This window comes from Chionomys nivalis, chromosome 1 (assembly GCF_950005125.1).
Source record: "Chionomys nivalis chromosome 1, mChiNiv1.1, whole genome shotgun sequence".
NCBI lineage: Eukaryota > Metazoa > Chordata > Mammalia > Rodentia > Cricetidae > Chionomys > Chionomys nivalis.
The window spans coordinates 16,659,305-16,678,097 of NC_080086.1; the positions used below are offsets into that span (position 1 = coordinate 16,659,305).

Here is an 18,793-nt window from a genome sequence, read left to right on the forward strand (position 1 = left end):
AGATTGAGAACTGAATTTCCCATCACCCCAATACCTTTTGGAATTATTTCCAAAAGGACCTTTCCTCTGTATGTGATGAAGAGTTGGTCCCGCCTGATGGATCCAGTTAGGAAGTCACTGGGTTGTGAGGTCGCTACCTGAGTCAGTGGACAAACACTTGACTTTCACAGACTGATGGTGTTACCCAGGAGTGGTGTCATTAGAAAATGTGGGGTGGTTGGAGGAAGTAGGTGTGCCCTGGAAGGGTTTGTTTTGATTCTGGCTCTTTGCTGCCTGGCAACCATAAGATGAGCATCTCTGTTGGGTTTTTGTCCTTCTCCCATGATCCTCTGTTTCACCACAGACCCTGAAACTATCAGCCAAAACAAACCTTTAGTCCTGTGATCTCCCTGGAGTATTTTGTCACAGTCATAAAAGGTCTGACCACACCCATATCACCCGTATCAAAAGTTCTATGGCATCCACTTTTGAGAAACTTCGAATCGCCTCCTGTCTCTGAGTCTCTCTGTCTCTCTCTGTTCATCTCATTTTAGTCCAGCACAGCTCAGAAGGCTCTAGATAGGCTCACCTGCCAGCAAACTCATCTTGCTTTTGCCTTCTAAGTGCTGGGTTTACAGACAGGTGCTAACGCCATTCCGTTTTTTTTTTTTTTTCTTCCCTGTTTCCTCCCTAGCATCTGTTGGAATGAGGGCAGAAAATGGATGGTGAGCTTTCTAAAACTCCTGGCAGTCATACCGGTCCTTGATTTTCTGGTTTTTGTTTGTTTGCTTTCACTGGCAGTCACCCCAGGAAAGAGAAGGAACCAGAAGGCCAGCCCATGCACCTACTCACCCCGTGCCCACAGGTGCCTGCTCAGCTTTCTTCATCCACAGTGGGGGCTGGGGGAGGGCTCGTCCAGCAACTGCTCCTTCTAGGATTCAGGTGGGGCAGCACCTAGCCGAGGTGAGATTGCACTGACACCAACAAAGAGATGAGCGGAGACCCAGCATATTACAGTTCAACTAACCTTGGATTTCATTGTTGTATTATGACATGGTAGTGTGTGTTCCAAGAGCAGAAGGCAGAAGCCACTGTTCTTTGTGTGTAGTGTCTGTGTGTGGTGTATTTGTGAGTGCATGTTCATGTGGGTGTGTGTGCTTGTGGGTAGAACATGTGGAGGCCAGTGGTTGATGTCAGGTGCCTTTCTCAATGACTCTGGACCTGCTAATGTTCTTTTATATTGTCTAGCCTTAAGGCCACACTCTGTCATTACTCCAGTAGGACAACCTTATCCAGTGTGAGACAGAGTTCACAGAGGTGTGGTCACCAAGACATGAGAATCATGGGAGATAATTGCACTTTGATAAAACTCTTGTTCATCAAATCTTGCCTTGGAGACTGCTTTTCAATAGGTGCATCTTTCTATAGGATGGTAGGACATGCATCATCTACATCAGTGTACCTGTCTGTATCTCTACCTGACTTCCTTTCTATAGGATGGCAGGACATGCATACATCTATATCAGTGTATCTGTCTATATCTCTCTACCTGACTTCCTTTCATTTCTTTTCTCCTCCCTCCCTCCCTTCCTTCTCTCCCTTCCTTCTTTCCATCCTTCCTTTTTCTCTGTCTGTCTCTGTGAGACAAATCTCATGTAGCTCAGGCTGATCTCAAACTTGCTCTGAAACCAAACCTATCCTTGAACGTCTCTCCTGGTCCTTCTGCTCCTCACCCCCCACCTCCTAAAAGTAAGTTGGGATCAATAGCATTTGCCCACCTTGTTTGGGTATGGTTTTTGTTTGTTTGTTTTTAAGTATACTTAAGATATACTAAAGTACACGTGCAGTCAGTCTATGTAATTTGTGTGTGTGTGTGTGTGTGTGTGTGTGTGTGTGTGTGAGAGAGAGAGAGAGAGAGAGAGAGAGAGAGAGAGAGAGTGATGGAGGCTTGGAGGTCAGAGAATCCTTGAGAATTGTTTGTTGTTTCTCTCGATATTTATGTGGGTTCGGGGGATTGGCCTCAGGTTACTGGGCCTGGATGACAGGTACTCCACCACCTTGCTAGCCAGAGTCTGCCTAACTCCTATGCTTCTTTTCTTCTTTCTCCTCCTTCTTCTGCGAATACAATGATGCTTCACTGGTCTTTGTGTGCGTGTCTCTCTCTTTTTTTTTCTGTCACTGAAATTGGGACATTTTGAACACAATCTCATAACTCGGAGAAGTGAGGTGTCCTTTCCTTGGGGTTTGCTGGCTTTGCTTGTAGATGCTGGTGGGGTGAGCTTTCTAGACTACGTCTCTAATGATTGCTTTCTTTGTACCGTGTGGTCTCTGGAGTGTGCTACTTTATATTAGTGGCCAACTAATGTTTTAACAGAAATTTCCTTAAGCTCCTATAGTTAAAAAAAGAAAACAACCAAAACCAAAACCTAACTTCTAGGTCTTTGCAAATTATCTTTGTGCTTGATCCAACACCAAGGGTGTTTAGAACTCTGCCTTAGCCTTCATTTCCTACTTGTGATAAGCCTTAAGATAAACTGGAAGTGAAAGTTTACATCTTTTCAGATCTTTTTAGATGGTATGATCTGCCCTGGACAGGCACACAGGTACACATAGCTTGCTAAAACAAAAAACAAAAAGAAAAAAGCCAAAAACAAAATAAAACAAAAAACCCAAAACAAAACAAGGCTGGGCAGTGGTGGTGCATACCTTTAATCCCAGTACCCTGGAAGGCAGAAGCAGGTGAATCTCTGTGAGTTCAAGGCCAGCCTGGTCTAGAGTGAGTTCCAGGACAGCCAAGGCTACACAGAAAAATCCTGTCTTGAAAAATCAAAAACTAAAACCAAAACAAACCAACAACCAAAAAACCCACCACCAGCAAAACAAGCAAGCAAGCAAACAAATAAACAAAACCACTTTGATACTATAGTGTAGTGTTTGTGTGTGTACAGCCGCAGTCCACGTGTGGAGGTCAGAGGACAACTCGTAGGAGTAGATGTTGTCTTTCTACCATGCGAGTTCCTGGGCATTGAACTTGTGTCATCCGACCTTGTAACAAGCACCTTTTTGACCAGTTGAGCCATCTTGCTGGCCCATGCACAAACCTGCCATGATTCCTCAACGTACGTGGGACCTTTTCAGAGCCCTCATTCTTCAAACATGTCAATTTGCAGGTTTTCCTCCTCGATTTTTCACATCTTTGTTATTTGCATCAATGGTTACCTTTTCTCCGAGAAACAGAGGCTTATTTGTTTGCCTTCCAATGTTTCAAGGGATCTTCCCACATAGCTACTCTCTCTCTACCTTGAGTGTTCTGAGGTAGATGAGAACAGAGCAAGTCCTTTATATTAGCCCTTTCGGGGCCTCCAAACAGACCAAAGCATGCAGGCACAGTTTCTCAGGAAGAGGGTCCCCTAGCTTCTTCCTAATCAGCAAGCCAGGAATCCACAATGGAAAAATGGGTGGTGTCTTCTAGACTGTTGCTCTACCACATTTTGGTGGGAGGTGGGGTATGTTAAAATTGGACAAACTACCATGAACTTCTGTTTCTGTTTTTGTCCTTCTCTTTTGCTGTCCCCCCCTTCCCTTTCTTCTCCCTCCGTGCCTCCCTCTCTCTGTCTTTCCCCCTCCTTCCGTCCTTTCCTCACTCCTTGCCTCTCTCTCTCTCTCTCTCTCTCTCTCTCTCTCTCTCTCTCTCTCTCTCCTCTCTTTCCCCCTCCTCTGCCCCTCCCATCCACAGTGAATCCATCCTCTAGGCTTCACAACTCTGAATGTGAGCCTCTGGTTCCTTTCCTCTGTTGGTCTCTCACTTCAAGGTTGCAAACATGATTAATTCTTTCTTGAATTGAAAAAAATGAAGTAAAAACATCAACCCCCAAAAAATCAGTTCCCCATTCCTTTAGCCTCTAATACCCTTCCAGACAGCCAGTTGTGTTTTTTTCTTTAGCAAAGTTTTAGAATCAAGAGGCCATCTGCACCCACCCCTTCCCCTCGTCTCAGTTCACTACCCCCTTGCTTTAACTTTGACAAAGTTGCTGAAACTGCCTTGGCTAACACCTCCAAGGACAGTTTGGATCATCTTAGGTTTATTAACCATTTTAAAAACAAAGCTACTAATACCATATTAATCCTAGCACTCAGGAAGCAGAGCAGGTGGATCTCTAAATTCGAGGCCAGCCTGGTCTACAAGAGCTAGTTCCAGGACAGGCTCCAAAGCTACAGAGAAACCCTGTCTCGAAAACAAAAACCAAACCAAACCAAAAAACAAACGAAAAAAACAACCAAACCAAACCTAAACCTGTCATGGCAGTGCACACCTTTAATTCCTGCACTCAGAATGAGACAGGTGGATCTCTGTTGGAGGAGGAGAGCCACTTCTTGGTTCTTGGATGTCCAGCTAGCTTAGACCCTAAATAATCTCACAGAAACTATTATTTAAATCACTGCTTGGCCCATTAGCTCTAGCTTCTTATTGGCTAATTTTTACATTTTAATTTATCCCATTTTTCTTAATCTGTATATTGTCATGTGGCTGTGGCTTACGGAGTAAAGTTCCCAGCATCTGTCGTCGGTGGCTCCATTGCTTCTCTCTGACTCTGCCCTTCTTTCTCCCAGCATTCAGCCTAGCTTTCCCTGCCTACCTAAATTCTGCCTTGCTATAGGTCCAAAGAGGTTTCTTTATCTATTAATGGTAATCATAGCACACAGAGGGGCCTCTCACATCAGATCTCTGTAAGTCTGAGGCCAGTTGGTGTACAAAGTGAGTACAACTAGGAGTATTAAACAGAGACATCCTGTCTTGAAAAACAAAAACAAAAACTAAAAAAAAAAACCCCAAAACCCAAAACCAAAAACTATTATAATCTAAAAATCCTGTTGTTTGTGATCCTCTACTTCCCTAATGCGTCAATCCAGTTCCTCATGTTGTGGTCACCCTCAATCATGAGATCATTTTGCTACTACTTTATAATTGTAATTTTGCTACTCTTATGAACTGGAATGTAAATATTTGATACGCAGGATATCAAACGGGTCTTGACTCACAGGTTGAGAACTTTAGAATGTTTAAAACAAAATAAAAATCAAAACTACAAAAAAAATCAAAACTACAGTAGAATGAAGTGTCCTCCTACCTCGCTACATGTAATGTTCTTTGTTCATGTGGACATCTTTATGTTTATTGCCCACTTTTACCTCATCTGTTCAAATCCAAACAGACATGTAATAGCTGCGCAGTGTTTCTCTTTCTGTTTTTCTTTTTCTTACTCCCTTTATTCCTTTTCTTCCAAATAAAAACTTGCATCATGATGTACAGATGATCCCATAAAATTAACAACGCAGTATAGCTACACTTCCTAATAAGTACATGTAACTCAACTAAATTCTTTTTAGCAGATGTATAATATCTCACAGAGGCAACTACTGATAACTCATCTGTTCCCTATTGAAGGGCATTTGATTAGGCCAAATCTTAAGAACTGATACTTTTTTAACATTTATTTTATTTGTAATTGTATGTGTGTCTGTGTCGGCAGACACATGTAAACGTTGGTGACTGTGGAGTCCAGAAGAGGCCATAGGGATCCCTGAAGCCAGAGTTATAGGCAGTTGTGAGCTTCTTGATATGGCTGCTCGGATCTGAATTCTGGTCCTCTGAAAGAGCAGCAAGCACTCTTATACTTGCCGTGCTGGCTATATTTATGCCAATTTGACACAAGCTACAGTCATCTGAGAATAGGATGAGAAATCTATCAAATGAGAAAATGCTTCTATAATGTTGGGCTGTGGTACAGTCTGTAGAGCATTTTCTTAACTAGTGATGATGGAGAGGACCCAACCCATCATGTGTGGGGTGACCCCTTGAGCTGCTGATTCTAGATTCTATAAGCAAGCAGGCTGAGCAAGCCATGGGAAGCAGCAACCCATTAAGCATCACCCTTCCATGGCCTCTGCATCAGCTCCTGCCTCCAGGTTCCTGCCCTGTTTGAGTTCCTGTCCTGGCTTTTTCCAGTGATGGACTACAATGTGGAAGCCTAAGTCCAACAAACCCTTTCCTCGCCAACTTGCTTTGTGGTTATGATGTTAGTTGTAGAAACTCTAAGATAACTGATGAGCCGTTTCCCCAGCTGCTATTTCTATTATCTATTATAAGGTTTTATTTCTGGATAAATATGTCTATAGTTTCTTTTGCTTCTGTGGATAAATTCCCAGAGGTAGAACTGTAGTTTGAAAGGTGTACATTTGAGCCCTAGGTTGCTTTCCTAAAATGTTGGCATTGTGAATAGGCTCGGGTCAAGAGCGGTGGTGCCCTCCTGTGATGCCGGTCCTCGGGAAGTAGAAAGAGAAAGCAGTTCAAGGGCAACTCTGGCTCCAAAGGTTCGAGCGTTACCTCTGTCTAAATAAATAAATAAATAAAATTTAAGCAATATTTTTATTAATTCTTTGAGAATTTCATATAATCCATGCATTTTGACCATGTTCATCTTCCCCCAACCCTGTCCATCATCACTCTCTCCACCTTCCCATCTGTTCCCACTCAACTTCGAGATTTCTTTTCTTTTTTTTTTTTTTTCTTTTATGCATCAAGTTCAGCCTGTACTACCCAGTTAATTTTGGGAGGAGTAGGGCCCGCCCACGGGTGTGGTTGACATTAATTAAATGCATTAATGAAAACTGACTCTCCTGTCAGTTATCAAATGACAATAGCTCCTTGGTGAGGCATGGGATTTCATGCCTCCTTCCTCCCCTCTATTGAGGGGTTGTCTCTGCCTGATATGAGTCTTGTATACTCAGTCACAATCACCAAGTTGAAATGTGAAACTGCCCTGCTTTACCTGGAGGTTTCCCTGATGCTGCTGACCACCTTTGGCTCTTACAATCTTGCTGCCCCCTCTTCTTTGAAGATCTCCGTGGGTGGGGATGGATAAGTTTGTCCCACTCTGGGTTGAACACTTCACATTGACAAGCTGTGGGTCTCTGTGTTGACTGACCTGTTTTGCAAGGAGAACCTTCCCTAAAGACGGTTGAGAGATGCGCTGGTCTATGGGTATAGCAGTAAAGCCATTGGTAGTTTCAATACGCTGCCCATTCAGCATGATCAATAGTGGCTAGTCCTGTTGCTGACCCTTTGGTAGTTATAAGCCCCAATGTCTCTTTTCAGCATCTCTCCTTCCTCCACTGTCTGCCCTTCACAACCTTCCTGACTTTCATGATACAACCTTCAGTCAGCTTCCCCTCAATTCCTTCTGTTCTCCTTCCCTAGCCTCTTTTCTGTACCACACTATCCAACCACAGCTCACTTTTTCTACTTACACTGGCTGCTTTAAGTTCATGGTTCCTGTTAGAACCCAGCATCTGTACTACGTGCTACACAGTGCTATGCCTGTAGCTTCCGACCTCCTGTAGCTCCTCTGTCACTATAGTACCCGTTGCACAAGCCGGGAACTAGGCCAGAGACTTAAAATCACACACATACAGACAGACAGAGAGAGAGAGAGAGAGAGAGAGAGAGAGAGAGAGAGAGAGACACGGGCCATCCTTGATACAAGAACGCTAAGTTTATTGTGCTCAGGGGAAGCCTATATAGGGATCTTTCAGCTGCAGACCCACCAGCCGGTTGTCAAGGTCTCGGTCATCAAGGTCTCGTGCTCAGAGCAGCTACAGACTTCTCAGAGCAGAGGAAAACAAGTCATCTTGCTCAGAGCAGCTGCAGGTATCGGAAAAACAAGCAGCTCACAGGGAATTCAGGGTCTGGGGTCCACAGTCCCCACTAGCTCCCAACAGGTTCCAGCTAGATGTATTTATTTTTGTGGTCCTAGGGCCAGAACTTAGAGCCATGCTGATGGAAAAGGGTCATCTGTCTATTGGTTAAGGTCATTTGTCTATCTGTTGCTTTCATTGGTTAATTAATAAAGAAACTGCTTGGCCTTTGATAGGACAGAAAATTAGGTAGGCAGAGTAAACAGAACAGAATGCTGGGAGAAAGAAGCCGAGTCAGTCAGTCCCACTCCAGACAGATGCAGGTTAAGATCTTTCCTGGTAAGCCAGCTCGTGGTGCTACACAGAATATTAGAAATGGGTTAGATCAATATGTAAGAGCTAGCCAATAAGAGGTTATAACTAATGGGTCAGGCAGTGTTTTAAAGAATACAGTTTCCGTGTAATTATTTTGGGTAAAGCTAGCCAGGTGGTGGGAAGCAGCCCGCCATTCATACAACACCATGCTGTACATGCTGGGCAAGGGCTTATTGTGATACAGCCTTTGCTCTTTGTAACATGAGTCTTAAGCTCTGTCCTTATGAAGCTTTACCCAAAGTAGAAGATTTTCCTTAAAGTCATCTTACTGTCGGGGCTGGAGAGATGGCTCAGTGGTTAAGAGCACTGGCTGTTCTTCCAGAAGATCTGGGTTCAATTCCGAGCACCCACATGGCAGCTTACATCTGTCTGTAACTCCAGTTCCTGGGGATCTGAGGTGATACCTTCACACCAGTGCACATGAAATGAAGTTAAGTAAACAGGTGGTGGTGATGGCACATGCCTTTAATCCCAGCATTCGGGAGGCAGAAACAGGTGGATCTCTGTGAGTTCGAGGACCCTTGGTTTATAGAGTGAGTTCCAAGACAGACTCCAAAGCTACACAGATAAACCGTCTTGAAAAACAAAACAAAACAAAGACGTCTTATTGTCATTGTCGAGAAAGTTGTGGTATAGCATTTCAGTCTTCCATAAGCTATGCCCTGGGGTGTGTGACAGACTAATTCCACAAGCATTACCCTTGCTTGCTTCTCATTCTTTCCTGAGCCTGAACTTCTATATTAAGTTCATCCAGTATATATTTCCAATTGGACATTTATAAACACTTTCAACATGAAAGACCTGGTTCATCAGTTAAGAACTTGGTTCTCAGAACTCACATTGGGCAGTTCAGTTACCTGTACAGCTAAGCTCCAGGAGATGTGATATTGTCTTTGACACCTGCCCACATGTGCCCACACACAGACATAGATACATAAAGAAAAGTCATACCGAATCTTAAAAAAGAGACCTGTTGTACTGTGTAACTTATCACTGCTCCGTCTCAAATGGCGTTTTGTTTGCTTGGGCATAGTTCCTAACGCCAAGCTGGACTTAACTCATGATCTTCCCACCTCAGCCTCCCACACAGTTGGTGAGATGACTGACAGGCTGCTCTGCCAAGCTTGGCTTTTGAAATCCTTTTCCTTTGTTTGTTTTGAGGCAGGGTATTGTGTAGGTGAGGGTGGCCTTGAACTCCTGAGTTTCCTGCCAGTACCTTCTTGTGGCATTTCATTTGTATTTCAATAAATAAAGCTTGCCAGCTCGCTGGAAGATCTGAGAGTAAAACAGCCCCACTGGTCAGTCTTACAGACCAGGCAGTGGTGACACACACCTTTAATCCCAGTAGGCACAGTAGTTTGCCATAGAAACTGGGTGGTAATGGTGCATGTCTTTAATCCCAGTCCTAGAGAGGATTATAAAATGGGAGGAGACAGCTCTCAGACACAGTCTCATTCTGAGATTCCTGGAGACAGGATTGCCATTTCGGACTGAGGTCAAGGTAAGAGCCAGTGGCTGGCTGCTTTGCTTTTTGGGTCTTCAGGCTGAACCCCAATTTCAGTCTCTGAGTTTTTATTAATCATGCTTCACCTTCCAAGTGCTAAGATCTCTGGATTGTGTTACACACCTGCCTGAAAGAGTTTTTGTTCCTTTTTTTATTATAAAAAATCTGTTTTAGTTGAGTCTGAAGTCCCTCTCAGCACCTCTGTCTTCACAAGCCCTACTGTTTTGACATCTTGTTTCACCAAATCACCATCTCTTCACTCCTCAGTGTTGTTGTTGACTGACAATTCCATAGGGTTCTCTGCCATCTGCAAAACTCCTCAGCATTCCTGAAGCATGAATCTAATTAGTGTTTAATAATAAAGAATCAGGAGCCAAATATCAGGGTAAGAACTTGAAAGATCAGAGAGGCAGGGAGCAGATGCTAGTCATCTCCTGCCTCTTCCATTCCTCCACCCCAAAGACTGAGATCTTCTGTAGGTCTACCTTACTACTTCCTGTCTCCTCTCTGTCTACAGTATTCCAAACCTCTATGGCCAGTTACTGACTAGCTTCACCCTCTCACTCCAAGCAAGCTTTATTTGTCAAAACACAAACAAAATATCACAACGTTTCCTCCCTTTTGTCTAAATAAAAATCAAAGGTTTTAACTACTTAGTAAAACTGTATACAATTAGTACAATTACTATCTACAAATATATACAGTCATAATATAATATTATTATATTAATATAATAAGAATTATATTAACAATGTCCAGTCTATTTTCACTTAACAAATTCAGAGAAAATACCCCATTATCTGTCCTATATTAGTGAGTTCAAAGTGTTGTACCTAATTCATTTTCTTTTGTAAGTTATAATACCAATCCCAAACTATCTTTTTATGTCTCTCAACCTTATACACTTTACACCTCTACACCTGTTTTCTGAGTTTCTCTTTGGAATCTGGTAACAAGGAAAACTATATCTATTCTTCAATTCCATCAGAGACTTGAGAAGGATATAACATTACTTGAGTAAACAGAGCAAATAAATTCCAAAACTAAGAAATGACAGAAACAGCTAGCTACCTGGACAGTCATGCAAGGTTCCTCTGTAAAATTGGGGCATCCATCCTCAGCTTACAGGTCTAGAATATCTGATAGGCTTTTTTTGTAAAGCAGGAATTCTGAAGGACTTTCCTACCTTGTCTTGGCAAAGTTTGGCAGTCACTTTCTTTTGTGTCCTGTCTGTCCAAATTGGACAACATACTGTCAGCAGTCAAGGTAAGGGCAATTTCTTGCTCAGTGGCTAACTTTTGCCACAAAGAAAAGTAAACGTCATATCAAGTTTCCATCATCTTCTCTGAAGTAGATTGGTGCTTCCAGGAGCAGACACATCTCATTGTCATAAAAAAAAGTACCTTATTTTAATTAAAACATCTTAAATGCTATATTCTGTAGATCTCTTAAGTGTTTGAAGACCACCTATCTAAAATGTATCTCTGTTTGACCTTGAAAACATACCTAACACAACTACAAGTTTGATAGTAATAGGTGACTACTAACCTGCATTTCTATGTTATCCTAAATAGTTTGTAATAATAACTTTCAAGGACTAGGAATTTACAATATATTGTTAAATGAGCTGTACAGGTATAGTACTTTGAAGAAAATTAGAAATGCATGTACAGTAAGAGTAGGTTCTAACAAAAATGACCTTAACTTTGTATCAATATAAAAAACATCTTAATAAGTGTGCAAACACATATACTATCTAACAAAAATAACTTCAGATTTGTATCAGTATACAAAAATCCATACCAATGTAAAACATTTAAGACTAGTAGCTGGTTTTTTGGTTTAAAAGTAGATTCAATAATCCGCATTTTTATCCTATCATTTCTATATCCCTTTTATGTTTTCATAACAAGATCCCTGAATCCAATATCCTTTATTCAGTTTTTTTTTTTCCTGACCACTACCAATAACAATTTGTAACAAACCCCTCTAAATGATGACAAACACCCATAATCTACTGGGTGACCAAAACCACCCACCTCGCCTTTTGGGAATGTGACTGTCATGTTCTTAAAATCCCTTCTCGCTGTCTGGGGGTGACAACATCTTTACAGGACCCTGAAAAAAATGGGATGTTTGTCAACTCCTAGGAGAGCTAGCTGTATCATTTGCTGCTCAGTCTCTGTGTAAATGTGAAAGTACAGTTTTTTCCCTTTGGTCTCAAGTCTTGGCTAGAGTAGTTTGTGAGGCTGGACCATCTCAGCTTGCCATTTCGTAGTTCTAAGTCCATCTTTGGGTGGTGTTTGTCAGCTTACTGGCATTATTACAATCTTGGTGGAATTGGTGTGGGGCTCCATTCTCCTTTTGGAGGCTTCTAAGGTCACTGTTATGCATAGTTGTGGTTCACTGCAGGAAACTTAAACATTTTAATCTTGCAGATCGAAGAGATTAAAGGACCATCATTTGCTATGTATATCCAGAGTACACAAACTTAATTCTTAGTTTCCTGATAGAGATTCAAACTGAAATCATGTACAAGAAGATAGGTGAAACCTTTTTCTAGAATTAACTAGTACTCTATATGACCACTAATATTATGACAAAAAGTTTAAAATATACATATTGTTTTTTATGCATTTTGAGATATTTATACCTTAAGAAATGTTTTAAAGAGTCAAAATATAACCAAAGAATTATGAGATTAGTGGCAATAGAATAGTCTCTTAATTTTGGTTTTTCTTCTGTCCCATATCAGGTAGCTCTTCTGACATGAGACAGAGATTTGGATTTTGCTTTAACAAGCATGCTTGGGTTTAGAGAAGGAAAGAAGCATGCTCCAACTCCAGAGCTAGGTTTAATTTTTAATTGGACAAGAGACTACAGAAAGACCATTTATATTATATGACTGTAGAGAACAGCAGAAACAAGCATTGGAAGATTTATGAAATTTTATTCTGTTGGAAATGTGATATATCAATAGGCCAATTTACTTTTTTCTTGGAACTTTTTTTTTTTTTTGACGATTCTTCATTTTCCTTCAGATGTCTCATGTATCCAGTGCTCTTCAGATTCCTTAGCTGGACGCCTTTATTCTCCTGGAAAGATAAAAACAAAGCCCTTCCCTAACCCTAATTTTGGAGAGTTTCCATTATGGTAAGTTATATTTGATCAAATGAAAAACATATTTTAATATTATAAGTTAGTGTAGGTTGAAATGTCGGTAACGCTGTTTGGTAAACTATCACTTCCTCTAATCAAGAAGTCTCTCTTCTTTGAACCTAATCTTTATCAATCTTGACGGTATCCATAACTTTTCTTCTCCTGTGGAAACAAAAGCAAAACCTCTTCCCTAACATAGCACATGTCCTGTTTTGCATTCTGATGTCAACACGTTTAAAGTACTTAGGCTGATTTATTTCAGCAGTTTTTTTTTTTTACTAGCCAATGCCTCTCCACAGCTGTCATTTCTTTCTCATTAGTATTTAGAAAACTTAAAGCTAATAAAGTGTTGTACAATCTTTCTTTATTATCCCTTTCTGTTTATTAATCATATCTTTTGGAGTTTGGTTAGATCTTCCTATAACTTCTTGCTCTGTAGGATTTTGTTGTACACTTGTAATATGCTTTATGTTGTAATGTGCAAAAAAATTTTTCATTTTACTAGATACTTATGCTGGAGCACTGTGTGTCTTAATTTGTATAGGTATCCACATGATGGCCATAACTTCTAATAGATATGTAATTACAATATCAGTCTTTTCAGAACTCAAAGTAGTTGCCCATTGAAATCCTGAAAATGTATCTATAGTATGGTATACATATTTTAATTTCCCAAACTCTGCAAAATGAAATGCATCCATTTGCCAAATTTCATTTCTTTGGGTTATTTCCTGCGGGTAGTGAAGTTTGATTACACAAAGAACAAGTATGATATTTCCTTCTAATTTCCTTGCCTTGTTGCCCAAGTGATAGAAAAATCTTTTTTCAAACCCTTGCAATTAACATGGTGTTTCTTATGAAACTCTGAGGCTTCTAGTACATTTCTTACCAGTAGTTGATCTATTTAATCATTGCTTTGTGCTGGAGGGCCTGGTAGACCTGAATGGGATCTGATAAGTGTTATATATAAGGGATCATTTCTATTTATGATTATTTCTTATAAATGAATAAACAAAGTCAATTCTGAATCATCATGAATAAATTTAGAAGTTTCAATATGTAAAACAACTCTTTCTTCAAATTGAGTATAAGTAACTATATTAAGAGGTTCTGGAAAATCTAATAATACCATGAGAATAGAATATAATTCTGACTTTTGAACAGATTATTTAGGGCTTTAAGCCACTTTATTTCAATTTCCTTACTTACAACCTGCCTTTTCTGATTTCTTTGTGTTAGTATAGAATGTAGGGGCTCTAGAAATTGGTGTTCCCTATACAACATGAGGAACGATCCAGTTAGTTCTCTTTTATAAACTGAATTCTCTTGCCTTTGGGATATTTGTTGCTAATCTCTCCCAAAAAAATTACTGCAAGCTCTTTGCCAATGTTCATTTTTCTGCCTATAAAGAGAAAATTTCAGCATTAGTAAAAGGTACCACAGTTATCGCACAACACATCCTCATTATCAACAGGTTGCAAGCCAAACTTGGCTTACAAAGGTTTGCACTAACCAGACAAAGTGACATAGCCCTGTCAATCTAACAGTTCGAAGACGGAGGCAGGAGCATCAGGTGTTCAAGGTCATAATTAGCTATATGAGGAATTTGAGGCCATCCTTGGTTACACAAAACCCTGTCTCAAAAACCTCAAATAATTTTTTTTTTTTTTTGAGACAAGGTTTCTCTGTAGTTTTGGTGCCTGTCCTGGAACTAGCTCTTGTAGTCCCAGCACTTGGGAGGAAGAGGCAGGTCAATCTCTGAGCTTGAGGCCAGGCTGGTCTAAAGAGTGAATTCTAGGACAGTCAGGACTACACAGAGAAACCCTGTCTCCAGAAACCAAATACCAAACCAAACATAACCAAAAAAAAAAAAAAAAAAAACCTCAAAAACCAAAAACCACAAAAATCCCCCCAAACCCTCAAATGAATGAATGAATGAATGAATGAACACATTGCTAAATAAATATATAGCATTCTCTATTAATAAACCCAATTCCTATGTACTGGTTATGCCTCATTTCTTGACATACCTTAAAAGCCCCAATACGTTAGCAAGGTGGAGCTACTTTCAAATCCCCAGCATGGCAAGTGCTCCGGTTAGTCTGTGCCTTTGCACCTGTTCTCTTTCTGCGTGGGATGCCTTGGCCAGCCTGGTCAGCTGAGCAGACTCGAGTGACATTTCAGGCCAGGGTTCTGGTTTTTTCTCCTTCTTTGAACTACCTAGGCAGACTTAGAAGTTTCCACATTCAACAAGTATACCACTTTAACTCATTTGTGTCTACAAATCAGGTTGCTAGCTTGAGTGTGGGGACTGTTGGTTATTCTCATTGTTAAATCACCAAGACTTAAGCCAGGGACCGTGTCTAATGTGCATGAAAATGACTGAGTGCCAGATTAGTTCTATAATAAGAATAGCATCCTTGGTACAGCTTACATTACAGAAGTTTACTTGGGTATCTTAAGAAAATTGGTAGTAAAAATACAATCTATTAAAGGAAAGGGAAGAAACATGCATGCATCTCTAGCCTAATATTTACTTTGTGTTATCATTTCTGGTCTTTTCTCAAATATGTGGTATGAGCATGTACACATATGCACAAATGTATAGACTATACGTAGTTATATTTTACATAAGTGTAACTGAAGTTTTTACTTTCTTCCCCCAGTACATAAGACCGAAGCCTAGGGTCTTTTTAAAAAAAATTATTTTATTTTATTTTTATTTTATTTTTTTTTTTTTTGAGACAGGGTTTCTCTGTAGCTTTGGAGCCTGGAACTTTCTCTATAGACCAGGCTGGCCTTGAACTCACACACATTCACCTGTCTCTGCCTCTCGAGTGCTGGGATTAAAGGTGTGTGCCACCACTACCTGCCTAAGTCTACCACTAAGCCATACTCTTTTTCCTTCTCCAGTTTAACCATTTTAAACTTAACTATATGTAAACTTTTGTTGTTGTTGTTTATAAAAGTGTGTGTGTGTGTGTGTGTGTGTGTATACTGGAAAGTGTAAGGGCCAAGGCATATATGTGGAGCTCAGAGGACAGTTTGAAGGAATTAGATCTCTCCTTCCATCACACATGGGTCCTATGGATTGAGCTCAGGCTGTCAGGCTTGGCCCAGGTGCCTGCCCTACTGGGCCACCTCACCAGCATCCCTGCGAATGTTTGCCAGAACTCGCGTACAACCCTCCAACCTGGGTGGGTTCAGGTCCTGCTCCGGGGACTTGAGTGGCCTCAGATAAGTCCCCGAATTTCTCAAAGTCTCATTTTTCTCCTGTGTGCAAAGGAAAACAAGGTCCCATCTGATAACGGTGCTTGCAAGCCCTGGGTGAGCCCTTTTTTGGTTTGCCTGCAGATAAGGGCGTGTGATGGTTGGACACACCTGCTGATTCTTTTATGGTTAACTCTGGGAGCACCCAGCTGAGGTTGAAGCTGGCCAGGTGGTTGCAGGGGGCACCTGGGCCATTAGGGACACCCACTGCACACGTAGTGGTAGAAGTTGTTTTGGGGGTTTTGTTCTTTCTGAAGCAGAGAAACACTCATTCAATGTAACTTGTAAAGCTCCAGACCAGTCCAGTCTTATTGCCTCTTTGCTGTTAGGTATCGATGCCTCTCTTTAAGTCCTTGTCAGCTTAGTTTGCAAAAAAGTCTGTATTTCTGGAAAGGCACGAAAAAGGTATGGAAAGGAAAAGAAATATGTTTTCCTTTATTTTTTTCTTGGTTTATATTCATTATACATAACGAGGGATACGATTCAAGCATGTAATTTTCTTTTAATGTATTAACCCCTATGCGCACCCCTTTCTCTCCCCTTACTAGCTCCCTTCTTTTCCCCAGATAGTCATACGTTTCTTATCATGTATATGTAAACCTATCTATCTATCCATCCATCCATCTATCATCGTCTATCTTGTTACACACACACAATCTAGATCCATATATGAGAGATACTCGTCTAAGTGTATAAAACCGAAGACTCACAATCTTTGTCTTTTCAAGTTTGATCTTTCTCGCATATATGTGACTATATATATATGTGTGTGTGTGTGTATGTAAAGAAGACTGCACACTGAGAGAAAACATACTTGTTTTTTCTTAAATCTGACCTGGCTTATTTCACTTCATATGACGATTCTCAATTCAGCCTACTAGAAATCTTCGCGTTGGCTTCTGCACATCGTCCACTCGGTTCACCGCTCCCAGCGAGTGCAAGTCCAGCGTGTGCAAGCCGCACTTGCACTTTTTATGTCCCTATGCACCGCGCAGCCCGGGCTCCGCAGCTCCACCTGGCTCCGCGGCCGGGCGCACAAAGAGCGGCGCGGGCGGCGACGGGCCGGGACGCAGAAAGTAGTCCCGACCACGCCGGCCCCAGTGTCGGCCGACGTCGCCTCACGCCCTCCGCCGCCCGGGGAAAGAATCCCATTGGAATGCGCCCCGGGAAGACCTTTCCCCGTCCGCCTGCCGGGGCTCGCGAGGCCCATCTCGCGGGGACACTACGCGGGGAGTGGGCGCGCTCAGTGGCGGCGGCTCCCGGGCTCTGGCGGCGGCGCGCCGAGGAGGGGTCGGGCGCGCAGGGAGACGGCAGCGGCCCCGCGGCGAATCCCTGCGCCGCAGCGAGAGGAAGAGGCTGAATGAGGCGCCGCGCGGGGGACGTGGGGCGCCGCGGGAGGAGGCGGCGGCATGGGGGCAGGCGCTGGCGTCGCGCGAGCCCGGGCCGGAGCGGCGCGCTAGAGCCCTGACGTGCGCCCTTTTCTTTCTTCTTCTCGGTCTTCTCCCGGCCGCGGAAAGCATGAGCGTGCAGACCCGCCGCTGCGGCGGCCGCCCCGGCTCCTCGCTCGCGCGTCCCCTGGCCGCCGGTCGCCGGTGAGGGCCGCGAGCGCGCGCCGAGCGGGGAAGATGGGGGCCGTGCTGAGGAGCCTCCTGGCCTGCAGCTTCTGCGTGCTGCTGAGAGGTGAGGCGAGGCCGGGGCAAAGTTGCCGGTGTCGGGGAGAGGGGGAGGGGAGGCGGCGGGGACAGCGGTCGGGAAAGAGGCCTGGTGCCCGGGTGCCGCGCGAGGAAGGGGCCCGCGATCGGGGGCCGCGCCCGGCCACGGTGCACACCCCTGCCCGGCCCCGCGGAGCGCCCGGACAAAGCTGCGGGCCTTGGGGGTGACCCCGGACCCCCGCACTCCGTCCGAATGACCGACTGTGCGTCGCTCTGCCTGCACTCCAGGCAGAAAGGGGCTTTTGTAGTTCGGCTTTCAGCACCATTGGTGTTGACCTCCTTCTCCCTCGAAGCCCCCACCTTTCCCATGTCTCTTAGGTGAACTTTTTTTTTTCTTCTTCTTCTTCAAACCTCACTATTTTTCCTCTCCCCTCCAGGCCTTGTTACAACTAATAATTGGCTTCCGTTTGGGATAGAATGATCCTGGGTGAGAGCACAGTTGGAAATTGAATCTAGGGTTATAGGTCGCGCTTTTCAGCATTGGCGACTCTTCTGAGCCCATAATAAAAACACAAACGTTGTCCTCGCAACCCCTGGCATTCAGGACTCGCCCCGTGTTTTCGGAGTGTGCAAGTGTACAGTTGGCACCAAGTAAGGAAGTCATCCTGGTGTGGCGAGGAGCCTATCCTGGGAACTAAATTATCATTTGCTGGGCACCCCTGGGAACTGCTTGGCACTTTAGTAAATAACAGAATGCCCCGGGTAATTTGCTATGGGAATCGCTTAAATTGAGTGGCTCCGTGGTGTTTGGAATTGGACTGAGAAGCTGACACCTACGTCCTGGCTTTTTGCTGTGTGACAGTTTGCCAAGCGGAAGCTTGTCGACGGTCTTCTCCAGTTGATGAGAGATGGGGCTGATGCTGTTGAGTGTGTGACTTGTGCAGGAATTTAGGTGGTGGTTGGCGTTGTGGCTTGCAGTTCTGCTTTTGTTAATTTCACTTGTGCCAGTTAATGGGACCTCTCTGGAATTCTTAGTTATTAACTTAGCCAGCTAAATTTCTAAGTCCTCCAGAAGTAAGGAAGTCGACCAAGCAGAATAGTAACTAACAATCTTACAAGCGGAACAGGTGTCATCTCCGTAAACGTGTGGATTTGAGTA

At 42.9% G+C, this 18,793-nt stretch overlaps 1 protein-coding gene across 1 annotated transcript in view; it reads left to right on the forward strand.

The window, feature by feature from the left end:
* The first annotated feature begins 17,543 nt into the window (after positions 1-17,543).
* Lrp6 (LDL receptor related protein 6) overlaps positions 17,544-18,793 on the forward strand; it is a 132,300-nt gene continuing 131,050 nt past the window's right edge. The window contains exon 1 of the mRNA XM_057762761.1: positions 17,544-17,662. Within this exon, the coding sequence (XP_057618744.1) occupies positions 17,608-17,662 (55 nt within the window). The 5' untranslated portion in view covers positions 17,544-17,607. The remainder of the gene's footprint in view (positions 17,663-18,793) is intronic.